This window comes from Somniosus microcephalus, chromosome 1, assembly GCF_052327205.1.
Source record: "Somniosus microcephalus isolate GS21.2 chromosome 1, FLI_Smic_1.0, whole genome shotgun sequence".
Classification (NCBI taxonomy): Eukaryota; Metazoa; Chordata; class Chondrichthyes; order Squaliformes; family Somniosidae; genus Somniosus; species Somniosus microcephalus.
The window spans coordinates 132,017,289-132,042,152 of record NC_140987.1 but is presented as its reverse complement, the minus strand read 5'-3'; the positions used below and the strand labels follow the sequence as shown (position 1 = coordinate 132,042,152).

At 41.2% G+C, this 24,864-nt stretch overlaps 1 protein-coding gene across 14 annotated transcripts in view; it reads left to right on the top strand.

Moving 5' to 3' along the window:
• Positions 1–3,344: 3,344 nt before the first annotated feature.
• LOC147124362 (transducin-like enhancer protein 4) overlaps positions 3,345–24,864 on the top strand; it is a 159,363-nt gene continuing 137,843 nt past the window's right edge. For 6 of the 14 annotated variants that reach the window (XM_085985691.1, XM_085985681.1, XM_085985655.1 and 3 more), the window contains exons 1-4: positions 3,346–4,067; positions 4,314–4,411; positions 5,728–5,791; positions 5,946–5,990. In XM_085985691.1, coding sequence (XP_085841817.1) covers positions 4,044–4,067; positions 4,314–4,411; positions 5,728–5,791; positions 5,946–5,990 — 231 coding nt within the window. In that variant the 5' untranslated portion in view covers positions 3,346–4,043. Of the gene's footprint in view, positions 4,068–4,313; positions 4,412–5,727; positions 5,792–5,945; positions 5,991–24,864 lie in introns of all 14 variants that reach the window. The other 8 variants (XM_085985710.1, XM_085985701.1, XM_085985673.1 and 5 more) reach the window with 5 other exon arrangements.

Here is a 24,864-nt window from a genome sequence, read left to right as displayed (position 1 = left end):
TGTGGTGGTTGAAGGTCAATCATCGCAGCCCCAGGACATCGCTGCAGGAGTTCTTCAGGGCAGAGTCCTAGGCCCAATCACCTTCAGCTGCTTCATCAAAGAAGTTCCCGCCACCATAAGGTCAGAAATGGGGATGTTCGCTGATGACTGCACAGTGTTCAGTGCCATTCACAACTCCTCAGGTAATGAAGCAGTCCATGCCCACATGCAACAAGACCTGGACGATGTTCATGCTTGGGCTGATAAGTGGCAGGTAACATTTGTGCCACGCAAGTGCCAGGCAATGACTATCTCCAACAAGCAAGCATCTAACCACCACCCCTTGAGATTCAACGGCATTACCATCGCCGAATCCCCCACCATCAACATCCTGGGGGGTCACCATTGATCAGAAACTTAACTGGACCAGCCACATAAATACTGTGGCTACAAAAGCAGGTCAGAGGCTAGGTATTCTGTGGCAAGTGTCTCATCTCCTGATTCCCCAAAGCCTTTCCACCATCTACAAGGCACAAGTCAGGAGTGTGATGGAATGCACTCCACTTGCCTGGATGAGTGCAGCTCCAACAACACTTAAGAAGCTTGACACCATCCAGGACAAAGCAGCCCACTTGATTGGCACTCCATCCACCACCTTAAACATTCACTCCCTCCATCACCGGCTTACCATGGTTGCAGTGTGTACCATCTACAAGATGCACTGCAGCAACTCACCAAGGCTTCTTCGGCAGCACCTCCCAAACCCACAACCTCGTCCACATAGAAGGACAAGGGCAGCAGGCGCATGGGAACACCACCACCTCCAAGCGCCCTCCAAGTCACATACCATTCTGACTTAGAGGTATATCGCTGATCCTTCATCGTCGCTGGGTCAAAGTCCTTGAACTCCCTCCCTAACAGCACTGTGGGAGTACCTTCACCACACGGACTGCAGTGGTTCAAGAAGGCGGCTCACCAGCTCCTTCTCGAGGGCAATTAGGGATAGGCAATAAATGCTGGCCTTGCCAGCAACACCCACATCCCATAAACGAATAAAAATAACTCAAGGCATTTCATTATCTCTTAGGTGAATTAAAACAGGTGTTCGGGCCCTCATCAGCATATGCAAGTATTCTAACGCCTGTTTTAGGCAGTCGCCTTGGACACCTGAAAGTTGTCCAAGGCCAACAGAGTATCAGATGTTTTTCTGCCATCCTTGGAGCGCAGGACATAGCCCTACAAATTGGTCATTTTTAACCCATTTTCCATCTGGAAAACAGGCACAACGATGACCAATTTATACTCCAAAATTCAGATGATTGTGTTGAGAATTAAGGAGATAGCCATTGCTAAAAATACCCAAATACATATATCTGTACACAGTTGAACAATCTTTGGAGCTATTTCAAAGCTACAATTTTAATTAGGGTTTCAGACGATGATGATAAGCGTCTTTAGTTTTGTTGTCATAGTTTATGATGAAGAATTATAAGCTTTGATGAGATGGATATAAATGCAAGTTGTTGTTATTGGGATATTGGCAATTACAGAATCAGACCAGGTAGGGCAGGCACTGGGATTTCAGTTCAGGTTTGCTTTTTTGATTATGAAAATTGATTGTAAACCTTAATATCCTCAATAATTAATGTCATGGTAGCCACAAGGTGGTATGCAGGAGCTAAAAAAAACTCAACAGTTTTAACAAACAACTTTTTAGTATTGAGTATACATTTTAGAATTTTCTGGACAGCCTACTCAGAAACCAAACTGTCCAGCCATTGTAAAACTTGATGGGTGGCAGCACTATATGATCGCTGTGATTCAGTCATTTCAAAGTATCTATCGTTACCAGTGTAATTATTATTAAGCCTTATAAAACTCTTGCTGGTGTATCCTCTGTGCCAATCATTCAGAAGAGGCATTAAAACCATGCGTGTCATGTTTCTTGTATGGAAAAATGGGCGAGAAGTTTTGTGGGCAACAGTGATAATTTATTTCACCTATGATGTTGGCAGATAGTCAGAAATGTGTAAATCAAATAACTGAAAATGACACTAACACAAAGGCACTTTGTTTTAAACTCAGCTTCCTCCCAGAATCATTCAATCAAAAGATGGGCTGATAAAAATGTAAACAGAAACCGGAAAGAACAAAAGGAAGCAATATCTTACAACATAATACAGGAGCACTTTATTGTCAAGGGAAGACAATCATGTTTTGGAATCTTCTGCCCAAAGGAAAAAATAAGAGTATTATAAGAAAAATTGTGTAAATGACGAGAACACCAACACAAGAAAAATACCTGACCGACCCCTCTCCCCATCTTTCGGACTTCAATCAAAATTATTTTGGACGTACCACAGAGTTCTAACAGCAGGAAGTCACAAACAGCTGCTAAAGCATATTATTTCGCAGATAGTATCTTTTCGCCGTTTCTAGTCAAAACTTAAGATTACAGGCAGCGATTTGGCCAGCATCGTGTATATTGAGCAAATATTCCTTATTTGTTCTTATTAAGTGTGTTTTGATCTGTCAGGTAGAAATAACATCTCGGTTTCCGACTCCCATTAAACATTTGCACCGATTTAACAATCGCACAGCGGCTCTAGTCAGAAAGTAGCGAACGAAAAATCTCCGAAATTATCTATGTTTAAAGTCAACCATTTTCTTTCTAGATTCGCTCGGAGTAAAACTGAATCAATAAAGAAGACACTGCTGTAGTAAGGAGTGCAAACGTTAATGTGACGAGATATAATTAACGATTTGCTTGTTTTTGAATTGGGGTTTGTTAACCAAATATTGAGACAAAAGTTAAAACATGTCAAACATTGGAAGGTGCAACGAAGTGTTTTTTTCCCTCTCTTCTTGCTCGCAGGTCGGTGTTTATGGAGCTCTGCGGGTCCCCAACCCTCTCTAAATACGCTGTAATGACAGATTGCTCGAGTATTTTGCAAAGAGACATTCGACCCTAATTAGCCAGCATTCTATACAGCGCTCGAATGGAATAGAGCATGGGAGGATTTCACGAAACGCCGGCAAAGCCCCACGTTACTTTGATTGACAGATGAACAAATGTTTCCTCTCCTTTTTTTCCCAACTTTTCGCTTGTGCTAGAGGGAAAAAAAACTGGAGACCCAGCGAACGACTGTTCGCTTAGCGCCGCGAGGCGTCAGCTTTGCACTTTTTACCCACGCCAATTGGTCTCTTTACCCGCACAGCGTCAACGCCCCACGTGGGATCCCGGCCACGGCCGCTCACGATTGGACAAGCTCGTAGAATGGGCTGCAACCCAGGCCGGACCCCGCCTTGCCCGTGCGGCGATTGGTGACTGAGCCGTAACTGACGTGCTATTTGGAACGGAGCCCAGAGAGGATGCAACTCCCGATTGGTTGAACGGCCGTGCTAATCAGGGCGGTCGATGGGCTGGTTTAATGATGCACAGCATTGTGGGTATTGTAGTCTGAGTAGCGAGGGCACTTTCAGCAGCTTCGACCCAAATTAACTGGGCGACCGGACTACAACACCCAAGACGCAACAGCAGGGTTGTTGCCCTCCCTACGGGGAGGCGGTGAAGTATCGCATCCCTGCACCTCCTCTTTCCCTCGCTGGAGTGAAGTTGACCGGGGTGTGAATATGTAAGAATGTTAATGACACGGTGCTTCTAAATTTGGTAAACACAAGTCATTACTTTCGTGTGCTAGCGGATGAAGGGCAGAAGAAAAGCTGCCGCCTCCGCACTCTGCCTGCAGGTTGGCCGTGTCTCTTCCCCCCTGTGTGGTGCTTGAGTGATGTTGTAAGGTCGCTGCGAGCTGCTGCCCGGCAGAGCGGAGTGGAGTGGAGCGGAGCGGTATCCCGAGTCGGCAGCGTTCCCCGGGAGAATCTCCAACCCTCACCCGAATGTTGCACTTTGTCTCTGCAACATTCGCATTCTGGAAGGTCGAGCGGAGCGGCGAAGCTGGCGGCTTTCGGCCGCATCGCCGACAACTTGGCGACTTTTAAATTAAGGAACTTAAATGACACAACTCACCTAAATTTTGGAAAACAAAACAAAAAATCACAGCGCGATGTATCCTCAAGCCAGACATCCCGTAAGTGTGTTTCTTTTAATCTCCCTCCTCTTCCCGAAACATCACACGCGGACAATTGCATTGCGAGCTTTAGCTTTCTCTCAACACGGGTTTAATTATAGTCTCTCGATAAATATTTGTAGACGCGCAAAGTACAGTGTTTACGTTTGCTTTGTCAGTAATGTTAAGAAATGGCAATTTAATGAGATTGGCGCACGGGTCCCAGTTTGTCTCGGTACTGATGCTGGTTTGTTTTTGTGTTTCTAGGCGCCTCACCAACCCGCACAACCCTTTAAATTCACCATCTCAGAATCGTGCGATCGCATCAAGGAAGAATTTCAATTTTTGCAGGCGCAGTATCACAGGTAGATAGAACAGCTTATAAATAAAATTAATGTGTCTGGAAGTGCAGATGTCTGAATTGGGGCTGTTAATGTAAATGTCTTTATTTCTCGTTGTCTTCCCTCTGCAGGGGACAAGGTTATGATCTGTGCTGTCCACGCTTCGTGTACTGTAGGCTTTCTTTTCTCTCCCATCTCCTCCCTTTTAATTGTCTGATGTAAATTGATCCCCTCCGGTACTTTGGTTGAAGATGGTGTCCGAGTGCAAATCTCGCACTATTTGTAGTGCTGGAGATGTGGTGAGGACAGGTTTTTAGCATCAATTGTCGATGCCTTGGCCCTATGGAGGTGATTTTTTTTTACTTAAGGCGCTAATGTTTAATTTCTTTCTTTCTACCCGGCTGAAAAGTGATCCTCGCAGTTGTGAGGGAAAATGAACGGTGACTCTAGACGCGGGTAATCCCTGTCCTCTTAAATAGAATGCGCCGAACGTTTTAATGTTTCGATATCATTTTTAGATCTCGATTTTCCGCCGTTTCCCTTTATTTCGCTTTCACATTTCTCCTTCATGTGATGTGACGATGAAGGAGCAATAGCCTCTGCATTAGACTGCTCCTCATTCGGCTGATATGTCGAGGCTACAGAGTGTGAAACAATCACATCTTTTATTATCGTAAAGCCCCCAAATCTGGATTAAAATACCCTGGTATGTACGGATTGGGAGATCAGCAACTTCGATGATTTAAAAAAAAATGAAATCACTTTAAAGCATGTAGCGATTTGTGTATATTTGCTTTCCATCCTTTTTGAGATACTGTGTATTTTTTTAGTACTTAAAGAAAGCGGTCCTGTTTCGATTCTGTATTTACAGAAAATGTAAACTTTTAAAAATAAATAAATTAACATTGCTAATCTTGGAACAATTCTAGCTCTCTCTCTCTCAAGAATCATGGTCTAAGATTTGTACCAGTTGGGTTAGTATTTTTAATTGCCAAGTAATCGTTTCCTTTTCTGCTCTAATTAATGTAGTCTATTATTTGAAAAAAATAACGTTGACGCACGTCATGTTCGCATGTGTCAAATTTGGTACTCTACTTGTACTTATTAAAATCAATCTTTGACTACATAGTCATATTTTGGCATATATACAGAGTTGGCATCATAAATCATTTCTGGGAGAACAAAATGCAGTACAGCACTAATTAAGTGCACCCTGCTTGGGTAAGGCAACACTTCTAATGATCCGGGTAAGATCAGTTATGCAGAGGGAAGTATTGCCTGCAGCGCAGTCTATAAAATGTCTATATAGTGCCTTTAACAATCTTTCTTTCTTTAAACAGTTTGAAATTGGAATGTGAAAAACTAGCCAGTGAAAAGACAGAAATGCAACGCCATTATGTCATGGTAAGTTTAAAAAACATCTATTTGACTCCTTTTTTGTTATAAAGAGTGTTATTGTGAGAAATCAATGCATTTTTTTATCAGTTTGCATTATTGTTTGAGTGCTAAAATAAGTGTGGATTTATGAATAATATGTTCCATTGCTTTACCTTCACAGTATTATGAAATGTCTTATGGTCTGAATATAGAAATGCACAAACAGGTAAAATTCTTACATTTTCAATAAATATTTGGAAGAAATGTTTGTTACCTTAAAATGTTGTGGTAGTAGGCTCTTGGAATAGATTTATATGAATTTTATCATAAGATTTTGAACAGGAGGAATTGGGAGTTCTGTGCTGACAATGGCAGAAATGTGACCAGGTTATTGAACTCCTTAAGGCTGATGCTGACTATAGAGCCGCCTGAGTAATAGTGTTGACAAAACAAAATTGAGATAGTTGACCAAATCTTGTAACGAGTTTATTCCACATATGGTGTGCTTGAAATAGCTGCTAAAGATTACTTTTGCTAAATGTGTTTAACATAATACTTTTAAATGTTAGAAGTTATTTTAACAAGATAGCATTTCCTCCTTGCACATTGAGAGTTAAAAGATTAATAATGGAAATATTGTAGTGGTAATTTGTAATAATGGTGTCAAAACTTTCCAGCTCACAACAGATGGAAGTTAATTAAGAATGTTTTCACATTGCAACAATTATATTTTATACTGTGAAAAATTCAAGATAGAACTATGCCATATAATGTTTTAGATTTTTCTTTTTTAAGTGTCATCTAAGTGGTGCTCACTGGATCTTATTCTTTCACATGTGATTTTAAAAACTCTCATTGATCGCCTGTATTTTGAGTCGTGAATCGTTCACTCTTGTGAAAGAATGATGGCAGTGCACTAATGTAGTGTCCTTGTCAGCATGATTGATAATTTCACTCTGAGCCACAGGAGCAGGTGTGTAAATCAAGCAAAGAAAGGTATTTCTGCAATGGTGCTCTGTGCTGAGTAACTCCATTTAAGGTGTTTTGTACAATAATGGGATATCCTACTACTTGTGAGTTGCAAATTTATAAAATGATTACCATAATTACCCGTCATCTGTGAGAGCCTTTTGTGGATTATTGTTTAAGATAGCATGCTCGGTGTTGTCGGTTTTTTTTTGTGACTACATCCTTAGCACACATTTGAAAATAAAACCAGATGTTAACTTGTGACACCATTTGTTTTGTGATATGGAGATGGTATCCATTTTGCAGAGTTGTTGCTTTCCTTGATTTGTGATTAGTGAGTTGGATAATAATGCACCATCTCATGGTTGCAGTAGCTCTCTTTTTTGCTACCTCTTTCTCTAACACTTATATTTTTATAAGGAAGATTTCTGAGAATTGTGCAAGCAAAATTGTCGGTGACATTTTCTGTAAACTGAGAGACAATGAATTTTAAATGTTGTGCAGAGAATGTTATTTATGATTTTTAAACACAGCATATGTAGGTTGATCACTTAACCCAATAACAAACATTTTATCTTTTCTAAAAAGATTTGTAAATGGCCACCCTTTTTTAGATACTGTGAGCAGGAAGTGGAAAATCTAGATCAACGAAGGAGCAGTGTAATTTGATAGCTTTTCACAATGCACTGTAGACTAGAAGAAGTCATCATTAGAATAAGACCCCCTCTACTGGTCCCTTGACACCACTTGGATACGGTCTAATCAGGAAATACTGGCGCTTAGTTTGGAAAATCGCACAGCAAATGAGCCTTGATAGGGGACAGTAATGAGGATCAAATTGGTGCTTCTTACATACTGGTCATTAGTTCAGGTTAAAAAACACCTTTTAGTTTGGGTGAAATGGAGCAGTTTACTGCTCGAGAATCACCGCGTGAGGAAGTAAATGAGTTTTGAGAAGCCCACCTTGCACTACCTGAAGTACAATTTATGAAATTACATCTGCTTTGGTTGCCTGGAGGGGAGGGTAAGTGGGCTTTTATTCATAAGGGGGATGGTGGTGAGGGGGTTGTAAATTTATTTTTAAAAAAATGAAAAAAAAATGTATGTTGATTTTCCAAAACATGAAGATTATCAATTTTCAACTTTGGAATTTACAATTGAAACCAATTTTGCTATATATATGTAGGAGATTAAGTTAGAATATGTCTACTTTGTTTTATAATTGCTATTAAGGCAGGTTTGAGGGACAGACGTGAAGCACAATGGCGAGCGTGCGCAGTTCTGTATCCAGTTTAAGTCCAGTCGTGATGCATGCTTTTTTCATTTTTCTTTTAAAATCTATGTGTACTGTATTTATCAGAGAAATAGTAACATTGGATTAAAAGTGGAGATAAGCAAATATTTTAATCTTACAAATAACGAGGATTAAAAGGATTATTTCAGAAAACAAGTTTTTCCTGTATTAGCTACACATGCAGGAGCCGGGGTAGATTGTCTTAACTTTATTTTATTGTGCACCTTTTTGAGGCGGGATAATACCTCTGGTTTCAGGGCTTAACTACTAAGTATGATTTTTGTTTCCTAAGTGAGATAGGATTTTAATAGTTGAATAAGAAGAAACTGTTACAGCCTTTTTTTAAATGTACGTGGTAAACCTTGTAAACCCAAAGAAGCACTGTATCTGCAGATTGCAAATTACCTAGATATATTTGTAATAACATAATTAGAAAGCGTCCACTCTACTTCCAAACAGCCATTGTTTTGTAGAACATAAAATGCAGGCAGTTGAACAGTGATGATGTCACTGATTTGATGTAGTCTTATCCACTTATACAATTTAAAATAAATGCCCTCAAGGTTCATGTGATCCTGCCCAATGCGGGTTATGTGAACTAATTGAAATATGCAGTAATAAGTTAGGGCTCGGTTATCACAAATATTTAGTATTATAAAGCATTTGCGTTTTAAAATTTGATTTTGGGGTCTTGTGATTTCCTCTTTTCATGTAATTCAATTCTACACAAATATAAATGAAATATTAATGTACCCTAAACTGCCCCTGTGTTTACTTTGTATAATGACGGGAAGTGCAGGCACTTTCCAGTTCCTTAATATACTGCCATTTTGACTATTTTAAACTCCCTCTTTCTTGTATACATAATCTTTGACAAGCAGGCAAAGCATATTTTTAATTAAGTTTCTGTGACCAGGTGTATTCATTCATAACAAGCAGCCTGTCAGAAAATCTGTATTTATATATACACATATACACACACACACTGGAAACCTTACAAGCCATTTCTTACCCTCTGATTTTGTTTTTGTCCTTTTTGAGCTCAGTGTTTTGCATATAATATATATATTTGTTTTTCTCAGGCAGGCAACTTTGGTTCCTTTTACTTGTCTTCCAGATATTTTTACTGACTGCTCTTGTATTGGGAAATGAGTGCCGAGCATCGCTCGGCGGTGCAATTGTGTCAAGGATTAATTCACTGATTGATTAGATTTGTATCTCTGGAGTTTCAGGGGGCGACTCCAGAGTCCTAGATGTACTATGGTAATTGGTGGCCTTGATATTTCAGATTATTGTTCCCCTCCATCCTATTAAAGGTTCAGTTCCTCATGGCTGCTTATAGTCAGAATTTATTGTAGAGAATTATTTGATTGGTACAGAGGATGGTAGCTGCGATGGGGTTGTGACTGAATTAGCAAATTGACAGAAGGGTAATAGTGTAACACCAATTACACAGAAGGCTGTTTTTGTTCTTAAAATTTATTTTGTATTCTGTTTGATTCTCATTCTTTCTACACCAAAGGCGCTATATAAATGCAAGTCGTCTTTCAATTTCAATAGAAACAATTGAAATGAAATGTTTAAGAATTTGTCATTCCTTGGGAGAGAATTGTGACATTGGTCACAAAGTGAAACTCAAGTAACAATGTCTTTGCTCTTAACAATAATTATATTTCACTATAAGGATTTGCTTTTGTAATTCATTTAATGAAAACTTTGTGGGGGAAAACATGGTCTAAAAGTTTTAAATTTTTTATCCATACACAGTACAAAATCTGGATGTAAAAGTAGTATTGTCATTTAATACTTGCTATTTTTTTCAAAAATTATACTTTTGTATTTAAAGGTAGTAAATGTACTAAGAAATGGTGCAGTCAGTTGTACTATTCTATCTAGATATTGGGCCGTGGTAGTGTTCCAAAGTCCTATATTTACCCAGGCTGTAGGTGTACTATGCTAGTTGAATTAACATTTAATTATAGAACCTCATTTAAAGTATTTTAGTTGATCAAATATTTATGTTCATAATTTAGCCTAGTATTCTTGATGATGGTATGTCATAGTTAAAATTGTAAAAGTTTTGCTATGGCCATTAAAATTTAAAAAAATCCTTATATTGTACTTGGTAATATAGTTGTTTTAAATCTTGTCACCGTTTAAGTTTTAACAATCTAACTAACCAAGATGTCAAGTTGTTAAATAGAGGACCTCCAGGAATTTTTGAAGATGATCTAGACATATTGCTATTATGATTTCAAAACCAACTGTTATTTCTTCATGATGAAGTGTAGATTGCTGCTCAAAACATGCAGCAATAGTTAATACTACAGTGTGGGCTTTCTTATGCATAAATTACACCATGCATCTATCTGTTTTCTTCTATATTGTATATAACCACTAGTTTGGTAATCTACTTCTAAAACATTTTTTTAAGCAATTCAGTAATTTCCATGTGATGCATTACACCTTCAGTTTTAATGAGTGTTGCAGCACATAAGCTGAAAATACAAAATGCAACTGGTCCAGGGAATAATTTCACTGAACTTGTCAGCAGTTTAAAAGTTTAAGTAGCCTCTGGTTTTATGGTAAATTTCTGTAATTGTTTTTTATACAGCAGGAATTGCAATGTGATTGCTTACAGTTGCACCTTAAAACATCTAGAATTCCTACTCCATCAATCAATTATAATGAAGCTAATTTTAACAATCTTTTAAGATTGGAGCTTTTAATCTGTAACTTGATATTTTTATGTATGACAGAGTACACAGAGAATAACACTGAAAATGATTATAGCTAATCTAATCTAGGGGTTCAGATGACATCATAAGCAGCAAGAGTGCTGATTAAGTGGTTTGCAACAGTTACCCGAGCCCCAATATTAGATTTCAACCTTGCAATTACTCTCAATGTATCTTAACAACTGATTTATGCTGGAAATTTGCATCGCTAGCAACTGTTGGTGCTGATTCAATCATCTGCGTCATGTTTATGGCTAATTTTCATTCTGTAGAATAAAAGATTACTCGAGGTATTTTGAACAGTTTATCAACAAATCATATTCAATTGTTGGAAGGGACTATGTGTGGACTACTACTAAAAATGGGCAGTAAGCTGGGGACATCGAGGAGACTCATTTTATGAATGCCAGCCAGCTTGCTTTCTTCGTAGCATTTTATTGTTTCACTTGATATTAATCGGAAGCTTCCTGTTGTAAAGCCTTTAGGCAGAGTAAAGCACTAGTGTGAGAAATGTGCTATAAAAATGTGATTGTTGTTCAAAACAATTAAATACAAATTTAAGGGCTTGGCCCAGTGATTGAATCTCAAAATCATAACTGCAGTAGTCGATCGGAAATGATGATAAATAGCATTAGAAACCTTTTAGTGAAGTACAGTGACTGCAAGGAGGAGAGTAGTATAGATTTGCATTATATCCGATACCCTCCAGTACCAAGTGGATTGTCAATACTGCTTGTTTAGCATTTTCTAAGGGCAATAGGAGTATTGATTTCTGGCTTACAAGCGACGGCTCTATTTTCACTACTGAGAAGTATTGCAGGTTGTTAAGAAGAAATTGACTTGAAGAGGCTTGACTGCTGCCCATCATGAAGCAAATAAAGCAAAACTGCTGAAGCATGGTGGAGCAGCAAGACAGGGGCCCTCAGCAATTTGTTGCTATTAATTTACCATGGTCGACAGCAAATCAATTGGCGTCTACTTCATCTATTCGAGAATATGCTGTCCAGAGCAGATAAAAGGCCATATGTGGCAATAAGAATAGACTATTTGCTAGATAGAGGATGAAGTTAATGTGTAAATAAGCGAATTCAAGGCTTCAGAGCACATTTTAAGCGAGTAACTTTTTTTAATGGAATATATTCTTGGTCAATAAGGAATTTATTGACGTACATCAAGTATCGAGTGGGTTCTGTTTTATTTCTCATCCATCCTATACAGAATTGGATGAAAATGTTTTGATAGTTTATAATTTCGCCCAATTGTCACTTTAAAACTGTGCTTTAGAGAATATAGACAAGTATTGAAATGTACAATAATTCACAACTTGTGTAGACAACAATTTGTTTTAGATTGAACTATTAAATAATGAAATGGTACTTTGTGAGATTGACCATGTAAATATAATTCTAAATGAGCATTGCTATATATATATTTATTTTTAATATGAACCAAACAAACCAGTTGGCTAAAAGAGTGGACATTAGGTGTTAAAAACCCAATCCTAAAATTAGCCTATTGAATCAAAATGAATACGATCTAGAGATTTTTAATGGCCCTTTGCACTAGTGTTCTGTTTATTAATGGTTGTAATGAATGTTGCAGCCTTTTCTATAGTCGAATAGGGGCCTTGCGCTGATTTAAAGCACTCAGCTGTGCCAAATGCTTTAATCGACTCTTTGTCCCCTATTCCAGCATGTTTTCTGATAGAACTGATACCATGTCTATTTCTATTATTATCTGTGTTGAACATTAGAATTTTATGCATAATAGGATTATTTTCTAGAGTTTGTATTCAGGATGGTGGGATTGTAAGAATCATCAGTGAATGATACAGCACAGAAAGACGCCATTTGGCCCATCCTGCCTGTGCTGGCACTTTGAAAGAGGTATCCAATTAGTCCCATTCCCCTGCTCTTTCTCCATAGACCAGCACATTTTTCCTTTTCAAGTACATATCCAATTCCTTTTTGAAAGTTAATCACAGAATCTACAGTGCAGATAGAGGCCATTTCGGCCCATCGAGCCTGCACCGACACACATCCCACCCTATCCCCGTAACCCCACGTATTTAATCCCCTAACACTAAGGGTCAATTTATCATAGCCAAATCAACCTAACCTGCACATCTTTGGACTGTGGGAGGAAACCGGAGCACCCGGAGGAAACCCACGCAGACACAGGGAGAATGTGTGGAGTTTGCACAGACAGTCGCCCGAGGCCAGATTTGAACCCGGGTCCCTGGCGCTGTGAGGCAACAGTGCTAACCACTATGCCACCGTGCCCCACCGTGCACTTTGGGACATCCTGAGGTTGTGAAAGGTGCTATATAAATGCAAATCTTTCTATTTGATACAAATTGGGTTCAGGGGTGCTAGTTATTGAATTTGCTTCCAGCACGCTATCCGGCAGTGCATTCCAGATCATCCCTTCATGTCGCATCTGGTTCTTTTGCTAATTATCTTAAAATAATATCTGGAGAATTCGATTCTTTCTGTAACTTTTAAATTTTTCCCCCCTCAATCTACCTCTTATAAATTTTGACTGATGCTGGGACCCTTCGTGATGCTTGTGGAGGTGCAATTTTTCTAGCCCTAGCCTGAGCCCGCTCAGTATGTGTTGGTAGGCTATTTGACCATGCGAGAGAGGAGCTTTGGCATCACATAGGAGTATGACATCGACGTGCACTTTCTGCAAGGGTCTTGGATTACAACTGTTCCTACATTACAACGGTGACTACACTTCAAAAGTACATGATTGGCTGTAAAGCACTTTGGGACATCCTGAGGTTGTGAAAGGTGCTATATAAATGCAAATCTTTCTATTTGATACAAATTGGGTTCAGGGGTGCTAGTCATTGTCACCCTTTCCCCATTAAAAACCAGGAGACCCTTGGGCAGGGTGTAATGCCCTTTAATGGCTCCCTTCTTGGCTGTAAAGTTCATTGGGTAAATACATCCATGATATAGTAGTGAGCCATCTTTTAATTTCTAAAAATGTATTTTTGTGTACTGACTATATGGTGCCATTCTTTGAACAACTGTGAAATATAATTTTTAAAAAATTAAAACGGTATGAGATGTCCAGTGGTCGTGAAAGGCTCTATATAAATGCAAGTCTTTTCTTAATCCTTTGGTATAGATTTCAGCATATTGGCTTCTGGTGCCTACTGTTATGCATGTTTCTAGTTCAAAAAAACCTAGAAACGCCACAATATAATATTGTTTTAAAGCATGATGATGATGATGATTACAAAGCACACTGTTTGCTGTCATTTGAAGCCCTTGATGAGATTACTGTCTTGTAACCATTGTAAGCTCCCAGTGCATCTAGTGAGGCTTTGTGAAAGTGTTTTATTTTAGCTTCAAAGATCAAAATATACAGTAGTGCTCTGTAGTCTAGAGGTTGTAAAATTTAACTAATCGGAGTTCTAATTTTTTTGTGGGGGAAGGGGGCGGAGCAGCAGGCAGGAGAATAGAACTGGAATGGAGAGAGAGACCTGTTTACCCTCAACACTAATTTAAAGCATTGAAGTTCTAGACATCCATTACAGTTTTAGTTGTTACACTACTAGACTGTAGATAACTTTCCAGGTGGGATGTACCAATTTCATCACAGGCCTTCTGCTCTTTATTGGTGATGTGCACCCCCCTCCCCCCTCCCACATACAGTCAATCTTGATAGGCAATAGGTAAACAGGAGTTTTTTCATTGGGGAGCGGGGTGAGATAACCTGGTCTTAACTTTGAGCAGACTTTCTGCTGGTTGTAACAGGAAAAATGCCAGCCACACCAGAAGAGCAGTAGTAGAAATTTAATTCCATATTTTAACCTCAAATGTTAGTAAATTTTGTCAGCAAAATTATTGGTTTATTATCTCTTTATTTGACTTAAGCACTTTATTTTAATTCATTTTTTTTTCTTGCATGTAGTTTTTTTCCGATTCTTATTTGAAAGTAACATTTTAATATGAAATAGCAGGAAACTATTGCATGTATATTAGTACTTTGCTGGTCTAATGGCAGAGGATAACTGGCAATAGTAATGAATTGAGCATGATTTCCACTAGTTTGTAAAATGTGGGAGTCAATTTACTTTCTAAATTAGCACCAGACAAATTTTATGGTTGTCTCAATTAACTACAAGGGAAAGCAGCCCATTATTGGTTTAGTAAGTAAGCCATGGCTTCCAAACAACATATAGGAGCGTAAACTGAACTTGACTGCACAGTTCTTAGCAGGCAGCATATTGTCTATTGGTGGGGAGAGCTCACAGCTGTAGAGGAAGTAAGTATTCACAAAGAAATAAAATTCTGTGATGTAGAAACTTTTGAGTTGAAATGCAGCTGATTTGAAGACCTAACTATTTTTTACTTCCTCATGCCTGGACTAGACAGAAGCATTCTCCCTCTTTAAGATTAGAGTATTGATCATTAAATATGCTGGGCTAATTTATTTTGGTTTATTTGAAACCTGCTATCAGTTTTTGTAAAACATGTTGTAGCTTTCCCATTGTAATGAATGGAAAATAAAAAATGAAAAATTCAAATTTTTTTCAAATCCACACCTCTTGTTAATTACTCTTTCAAATTTTGTTTTGTGACAATTTATATTCTTTTGCATTCTTTGAAGAAGTGATCTAACTAGTAAACTCTATGTAGTATGTAAGGTTTTGTGTGAATCATAGAAAGATAAAATCTGGAGAAAAAAAATAGATGTTTAGAAGTACAGAGCAGGTCTTTTAGCATTTTTAAATGGAAAAATACTTTCTTGCTACAGATGTAAATTAGATCTGCTTTTATATTTTTTACATAGGATATACGGCACAGAAACAGGCCATTCGGCCCAACCAGTCCATGCCGGCGTTTGTGCTCCACTCGAGCCTCCTCCCGTCTTTCCTCATCTAAATCTGTCAGCATAACCCTCTATTCCCTTCTCCCTCATAGGAAACATAGAAACATAGAAGATAGGAGCAGGAGTAGGCCATTTGGCCCCTCGAGCCTGCTCCGCCATTCAATGCGATCATGGCTAATCATCCAAATTCAGTACCCGGTCCCTGCTTTCTCCCCATACCCCTTGATCCCTTTAGCCTTAAGAAATATATCCAACTCCTCCTTAAATATATTTAATGAATTGGCCTCTACTGCCTTCTGTGGTAGAGAATTCCACAGGTTCACCACTCTCTGGGTGAAGAAATTTCTCCTCATTTCTGTCCTAAAATGGCTTACCCCTTATCCTTAGACTGTGACCGCTGGTTCTGGACTCCCCGACCATCGGGAACATCCTTCCTGTATCTAGTCTGTCCAGTCCTGTCAGAATTTTATAAGTTTCAATGAGACCCTCTCATTCTTCTAAACTCCAGCAAGTAAAAGCCCAATCGACCCAATCTCTCCTCATACGTCATTCCTGCCATCACTGGTGAATATTCGCTGAACTCCTTCCATGGCAAGAACATCCTTCCTCAGATAAGACAACTAGAACTGCACACAATACTCAAATGTGGTCTCACCAAGGCCCTGTACAACTGCAGCAAGACATCCTTGTTCCTGTACTCAAACCCTCTCGCTACGAAGGCCAACATACCATTTGCCTTCTTAACCGCCTGCTGCACCTGCATGCTTACCTTCAGCGACTGGTGCACAAGGACACGAAGGTCTCGTTGCACTTCCCCTTCTCCCAACCTATTGCCATTCAGATAATCTGCATTCCTGTTTTTGACACCAAGGTGGATAACCTCACATTTATCCACGTTCTATTGCATCTGCCATGCTTCTGCCCAATCACCCAACCTGTCCAAGTCATCCTGGAGTTTCTCGGCATCCTCCTCACTGCACACACGCCCACCCAGCTTTGTGTCGTCTGCAAATTTGGAGATATTACATCTAGTTCCCTTGTCTAGATCATTAATATATATTGTGAATAGCTGAGGTCCAAGGACCGATCCCTGCGGTACCCCACTAGTCACTGCCTGCCACTCGGAAAAAGACCTGTTTATTCCAACTCTTTGCTTTCTGTCTGCCAACCAGTTCTCTATCCAAGTCAATACCTTGCCCCCAATCCCATGTGCCTTAACTTTACACGCTAATCTCTTATGCGGGACTTTATCGAAAGCCTTTTAAAGTCCAAATACACCACATCCACTGGTTCTCCCTTATCTATTTTACCAGTTACATCCTCCAAAAATTCCAGTAGATTAGTCAAGCACGATTTACCTTTTGTAAATCCATGTTGACTTTGTCCGATCCTGTCACTGTTTTCCAAGTGCTCTGCTATTACATCTTTTATAATGGACTCTAGCATTTTCCGCACTACCGATGTCAGGCTTACCGGTCTGTAATTCCCCATTTTCTCTCTACCACCTTTTTTGAATAGTGGCGTAACATTAGCTACCCTCCAATCCATGGGTACTGTTCCAGATTCCATCGAATGTTGGAAGATGATCAGCAATGCATCTACTATTTCTAGGGCCACTTCCTTAAGTACCCTAGGATGTAGATTATCAGGCCCTGGGGATTTATCGGTGTACTGGTCTCGCTAGACGTGCTCCTATCTAGTTATCCAGCAAGTTAAACACTTATTCAAATAATTCCTCGAAGCCGGTTTGCTGTTTTGAAGCTTTACTTGAACAAATTTGTGAAACTGTAAACAAAGACAAAGTATGTTTTGTACATAGAACTGAGTACTGTACGTTAAATGTTACATAAGTATAAACATATTTATAACAATAGAATAGACTAATTGTATAACTAACTAACATTTGAGCTAGACTTCTGTAAATACCAACTATTACTTATAAACATAGTATTGTCAAATACTACACTGACAAAGTTGCTATCCTGTTAACAAACAAGGATACTCACAGATATTGCGTCTGGCCTAGCATATGAGATGAGATGGCATAAGATTGAGATTCTCACATTGAATTCTCCATTACTCAGTAAGTAGCTTCTTTCTGGCAAACTACTTCCGGGGTTAAACAGGAGGAAAGGTCAAATGACCTCTGCTGTATACTAACACTGCTATACAATAGCTACCACCAGAGGGTGCTATCTGCATGTAATAAGTCCAGAACACTCCCCGTCTGGGGTCGTTAACGACTCCACATAGTCCGAACTTTACTTGTCACTGGAGTCCTCTGGCGACAAAAGAAGAACCACCTCAGACAGTCCGTCGATGTCGACGATAGGATGCAGCTTCCGTAGACTGCTGTGAGGGAGTAGATTGCGTTCTGCTGCTATGCACTTCAACTCTTCTGAGTAACACTCGTGTTGGACACTCTTCATCACAAGGATTTTGGCTCTTGAGCTCCTCTTCAGAGGGACTGTTACGACAGATGTGCCACCCATGGCAGCTACTCTCTTGTGTAGACTGGGAGAAGGTACGAGCTATGTGGGTTAGGCATGCTACTGTCTGAGTGTTCCATTTGGAGAAACGCTCGAAGCGTTTGGTGCTCATCAGGTCCTTAGAGATTTGAGTAACGTTCGCTGTGACTTGTGGGCGTATCTCGGAGTCAGAAACAGGGTTGAGGAGGTCGAATGACTCATTGAGTTCGGAGGAGTGCGGGGACGGATCCTGAAGAAAAGCAGGTCCTGACAGCCAAGTTGTGCTGCTGAGAAGGGATGCTGTTACAGATCTAGACCCATGGTCAGCTGGGTTCAGGTCTGTGGGGACGTACCTCCACTGGTCGGGGGATGTGGACTGTCGAATACGTGAATAACAGGGTCCAACGTATATGTAGAACCGTCTACTTTGGTTATGAATGTATCCTAGCACCACTTTGCTGTCTGTATAATACGTGATTCTGTCAAACTTCAGATCAATCTCCTCTACTATGAACTCTGCAATCTCAACTACTAATACTGCTGTGCACAGTTCCAATCTGGGTATGGTGAGGTCTGGCTGGGGTGCCAACTTGGCCTTACCAAAGACGAAGCCGACTTTGCTTTGTCCATCTTGAGTGGTGACCTTCAGATAGGCCACACTTGCAATGGCCTTCGCGGATGCGTCTGCAATGACACAAAGCTCTTTGAATTGGGCATTTGAGGGAGAGAAGGACGTATAGGAGCGAGGTATTCGGATCTCCTGTAAGTCTTGGAGTGAGTCTCTCCATCTGTCCCACTCTGCTTCCATCTCTTCAGGGAGGGGTGAATCCCACTCTTCAGCACGTGTGGAGAGCTCCGAGGAGCAGCCTGCCTTGTATGGTGACGGGCTAAGAAGCCGAGAGGGTCGTATAGGCTGTTGACTGTAGAGAGCACTCCTCTCCGTGTGAAGGGTTTCTCGTCGTCTAAGACTTGGAACGTGAACGTGTCTGTTGCTATGTTCCAAGACACTCCTAGGCTACGCTGTAGGGGGAGGTCATCAGTGAAGAGGTCTAGATCCTTGACGTCTTTAGCACGATCTCCAGGGGGAAATGTCTTCATCACTGCTGGTCTGTTAGAGGCTATCTTGTGTAGCCTGAGGTTGGATAGTGCAAGTAGTTCCTGAGCTCGTCCAAGGGTACTGATGGCCTCTGCTTCGGTCGGGAATGACTTCAGTGCGTCGTCGACATAGAACTCTCGTTCGATGAACCCTCTCACATCACTGCCAAAGTCGTCGTCTTCTTCCTTGGCAGCCCTCCTTAGTCTGTATATGGCGACAGCAGGGGACGGGCTATTCCCGAAGACATGGACACGCATTCTGTAGTCCACAATGTCTCTGTTGGGGTCGTTGTTGCGATACCACAGGAAGCAGAGGAAGTCTCTGTGGTCTTCTCTCACCACAAAGCAGTGAAACATGTGCTGGATATCGGCAGTGATGGCGTCGGGCTCTTTCCTGAATCTCATGAGTACCCCCAAGAGGCTGTTGTTGAGATCGGGCCCTGTGAGGAGTACGTTGTTGAGAGAGACTCCCTGATGAGGTGCACTGGAGTCAAACGCCACGTGGATCTGTTCCGGCTTTTTGGGGTGATAAACTCCGAAGGAAGGGAGGTACCAACACTCTTGGCCTTCCTGGAGTGGAGGAGCTATCTCTGCATGATCATTGACAAGCATTTTCTTGACAAATTCTAGGAAGTGTGCTTTCATCTTTGGCCTCTTTAGTGTGCGACGGAGTGAGTTAAGACGATTATAGGCATACTCCCTGTTGTTCGGCAGCCGTCGTCTGGGGTTCTGGAAGGGTAAGGGTGCAACCCAGCTGTTAGAGCTGTCACGAGAGACCTCATTGTCCATAATCTGGAGGAATCTCATGTCGTCGATCGATGGAGCAAGTTTGTGATCATTGGCGGTGCGACAGAAGACTGACTGACCCGGGTTCTCTCCAGTGAGCATCATCTGTGTGCTGTCTGTGGAGATCAGCGCTGAGGGTTTCTGAGGCTGGGCCGTATGACTGAACTTCTCTGTCACTCGGATCTGACTACTGCATGGGGTAAGGTAGCTTGGACGACCGTTCTCCAAGATGGAAGTCTTGAGTGTGCTCACTTGTGATGGCTTGTGAGCGCCCTTGAGGCACACGTCTCCAACAACGACCTAGCCGAGGTCTAGCCTTTGGGCGAAAGGGGCGTCATGTGGACCCTTGATCTGTTTCCTTTATCTTATGTACCCTCAGGATGTCTCTTCCCAACAACAGAAGTATGCCTGCATCTGGATCAAGAGGTGGGATCTCATCTGCAATGCGTCTCCGATGACGGTGGTGATGAGCTGCATTCGGAGTGGGAATCTCAGAACGGTTGTTGGGAACTTGATTACATTCGATCAGTGTAGGAAGGGGGAGACTAATCTTCCCGTCGGCTGACTCAACAACATAACCGCAGGCCCTCCTGCCGGCTGTCTCAAAGTCCAGCACACGTCTTCAACGTGTAAGGTGACGGACTTCCTTTGACCTTGAAGATGTCGAAGAACTCTGATCTTGCTAGAGAACGATTGCTTTGTTCGTCTAGTATGGCATACATCTTTTCAGGTTCCTGGCGACGTCCTACAGGGTACACATTAACGAGGCATATCTTGGAGCATGCTCTTGCGCTCACTCCTTCTCCACACACCTCTGTGCACTTGGATGTAATCTCCGGACCGGCAGCTCCCTCTCTCTCCCCGCCATGCTCTGAGGTGGGAGGAGGCGACTCTGACTTCCAAGGAGCTGGGCCTGGGTGGAGTGCTGAAATGTGCTGATCACTTTCACATTCTGTGCATTTTGCATCTACCTTGCAGTTCTTGGCGAGATGGTTCGTGGAAGAGCAGCACTTGAAACATATAGAGTTCTCTTTGAGATACTGTTTGTGATCTTTCAGGGACATCTCCCTGAAGCCTCTGCACTTCTTTAATGGATGGGGCTTGATGGGGCATTGTTTGCTCATATCCTCAGATTTCTTCTGATCCCTTGTGTTCTCAGTTGAAGACACTTGCATTTTGTGGACAGATATTGGTGTCTTTCCATGTCTGTCAAACTTGTCTCTTCTGGCAATTTCTGTGTGGGAGAAGAGGTTGAAGCTGGGGTCGTTCCTGGCTTTGGCTTCTTTATGGATGAATTTGGCAAATGCAGAGAATGGTGGGAAGGTACCGTTGTGCTTTAGCTTGAACTTTGACCCAAACGATATCCACTTCTCCTGCAGGTTAAATGGAAGCTTCTCAATGATGGGACTTACCCCTCTGGAAGTGTCTAAGTACGATAGGCCGGTTAGGTAGCCGTCCTGCTTTGCGGCTTCGAGTTCCGACAGCAGATTTCCAAGGTCGCGGAGCTTCTGGGGTTCCTTATTTGTCTACTTCGGAAAGTTCTCCAACCTGTCGGAGAGCCCTTTCAATGGCTTCAGGCGTGCCGTAGCTTTCTTCCAGCCTCGCCCAAGCCATCTTCAACCCTGCTGGCAGATGTCCCACATGGACCGCTTTTATCCTGCGTGCCTGTCCGGCGGACTCTGGGCCGAGCCACTTGATAAGGAGGCCAAGCTCTTCTCCTGCCGACAGGTCTAAGCCCGATTATGGCATCGTGGAGGGAGGACTTCCAAGCCCGATAATTCTCTGGCCTGTCGTCAAACTTGGTTACCCCCGTAGTCACCAGCTGGCTGCGTGCAAGGTATTTGGCAAGGTCGTAGGTTCTGGGACCTGTGCCAGGGTTGCCTTGAGTAGGGGCTCTGATGGGGGTCTCAAGGAAACGAAAGGGGGTTTGCTGCTGACTTTCTCTCTTCAGCATTCTATTCCTCTGCACCGTGTCCTCTGTTTTGCAGGGGAGGATCCCGCGACTTGAGGCACGCTGTCTGTGTTGACCTTGGTTGGCAGCTTGGGGCATGTCATATGAAGTGATTGCGTCTGTAGAGATGTGCGGGTCTTCATCCCTCTCATAAACTGTATGTCGGCATGGTCGCTCACGTAATCTCTGGTGCGCTGTCGTTGACTCTGCCGCGGAACAGAAATTAAAGGTTTGCTAGCTGTCTCGGGATCAGCTTCCACTAAAAGTGCCTCGAATACTTGTGCCTTGGCTAATGCAGCATCTATCTCTTTGCTGCAGGGTGTCTAATGTGGCTTGGAGACGGGCCTGTTCAGCTTTTATTTCTATTTCTCTGTCGGCATGCGCAGCTCTGGCTTGCGCTGCTTCTAGCTTAGCCCGTGCTTTGGCGATGGCCACGCTTACCCTAGAACCAGCTGATGACCGTGAACCAGCTTGCGATATGTAGTAACCAGAGCTCATAGACCGATTATCACATTCTACAGTTTCGTCTAACTGTTTAAGGTCTTCTACTCGCTGAGTAGCGTTTTCGGTATTATCTTCCGACATGTTGATGTGAGGTAAGTGTAGTGTACAAGGTGATGACTTAAGCTGGCTTTGTCGTGATGGCCTACTGAGTTCCTGCTGCTCCGCTCATCCCATATGCTAGGCCAGACGCAATATCTTTTCACTGTACTGGTCTCGCTAGACGTGCTCCTATCTAGTTATCCAGCAAGTTAAACACTTATTCAAATAATTGCTCGAGAAACCGGTTTGCTGTTTTGAAGCTTTACTTGAACAAATTTGTGAAACTAAACAAAGACAAAGTATGTTTTGTACATAGAACTGAGTACTGTACATTAGATGTTACATAAGATATAAACATATTTATAACAATAGAATAGACTAATTGTATAACTAACTAACATTTGAGCTAGACTTCTATAAATACCAACTATTACTTATAAACATAGTATTGTCAAATACTACACTGACAAAGTTGCTATCCTGTTAACAAACAAGGATACTCAGATATTGTGTCTGGCCTAGCATATGAGATGAGATGGCATAAGATTGAGATTCTCACATGGAATTCTCCATTACTCAGTAAGTAGCTTCTTTCTGGCAAACTACTTCTGGGGTCAAACAGGAAGAAAGGTCAAATGACCTCTGCTGTATACTAACACTGCTATACAATAGCTACCACCAGAGGGTGCTATCTGCATGTAATAAGTCCAGAACAATCGGCCTTCAATCCCATCAATTTCCCTAACACCATTTCCCTACAAATACTGATTTCTTTCAGTTCCTCCCTTTCATCAGACCCTATGTTCCCCGACATCTCTGGGAGGTTATTTGTGTCCTCCTTTGTGAAGACAGAACCAAAATATGTCTTTAATTGGTCTGCCATTTCTTTGTTCCCCATTATAAATTCCCCTGAGTCTGACTGCAAGGGACCTACGCTTGACTTCACCAATCTTTTTCTCTTCACATATCTATAAAAGCTTTTACACTCAGTTTTTATGTTCCCTGAAAGCTTACTCTCATTCTATTTTCCCCTTCTTAATTAATCCCTTTGTCCTCCTTTGTTGAATCCTAAACTGCTCCCAATCCTCAGGTTTACTGCTTTTTCTGACCAATTTATATGTCCTCTCCTTGGATCTTATGCTATCCCTAATTTCCCTTGTTAGCCACGGTTGAGTCACCTTTTTTTGTTTTATTTTTATGCCAAACTGGGATGCTTGTCCAGCCTCCCCTTAAATGCATCTATACTATTCACATCAACCACTCCCTGTGGTAGCGAGTTTCACATTCTCGCTGCTCTCTGGGTAAAGAAGTTTCTTCTGAATTCCCTATTTGATTTCTTGGTGACTATCTTATATTGATGGCCTCTAGTTTTTCTCTTCCCCACAAGTGGAAACATTCTCTCTGTATCTGTATCCACTCTTATCAAAATTGTTCATAATTTTAAAGACCTCTATTAGGTCACCCCTTGGCCTTTTTTCAAGAGAAAAGAGTTAGTGTTAGTGTTACCAGTCCAACATGTGGATCTTGTGTAGCTGGTGGCAATGACCAGATACACGTGGCAGATTTTCTAAGGCTGATGGCTGGGAATATTTGATTTTTGTTTTTTTTTACTGGGTCTTCCTAGTCCCCGGGTATAACAAATCTGGCTAGTTTGTCTTTGGCGTTATCACTGCTGCACAAGACCAGCACATCAAGAAGTGACGGCAGTAATGCAATATAAAAGTGAAATCAGAGTCTATACTGAAATATAAAGCCTTTTTTTCATTTTGGATAATGATGGATAGTTTCCAGCAATTGCATTTTTAAGGAAACAAAATTGGTCTGGTAAAATTTAATTTCTCAAGTTTCTAGGCTTGATTAACATATAGACATTTCAAAAAGTAAAAGTAGCTATGCCACATTTTTGTTCTGAATCTAGCTGAAGTACATTTTTCAGCAAATAAATCAGTGAGGCTAATTAATAGGCCATGGATGTGAATCTCAAGTTTGCATTTCTCTCTGAGCAGAAATGACCAGAGATTTCTTCTTTACCAGTGCGGGTTTGTAGTGAAATAGTGTAATCTAACTTTTTAACATATCAATACAACATTTATTCAAGTTCAAAGGTTATGAATTTTCACCATCATATTGATTCTACACACCTGCTGGAGAGCCAAGTTCTGTAATGTAAAGGTCTGTTACACCAGTGGAACAGTATAATAGAAATGCTGGTGGGTTTTTGGGTCAGGTCACTTGAGGGATAACCACACCCTGCCAATGATATGTCTTCTATTTTTGCTTTTGTCATTTGGATGAACTGAGAAGCTTGTACAGTCAGGATGTAAAGAATCTGCTTAGACATAATCTGGCTTCTATAAATCCATTATCTATGATTTTGAGGCATACATCAGCCTCGGTCTTCTGTAGAC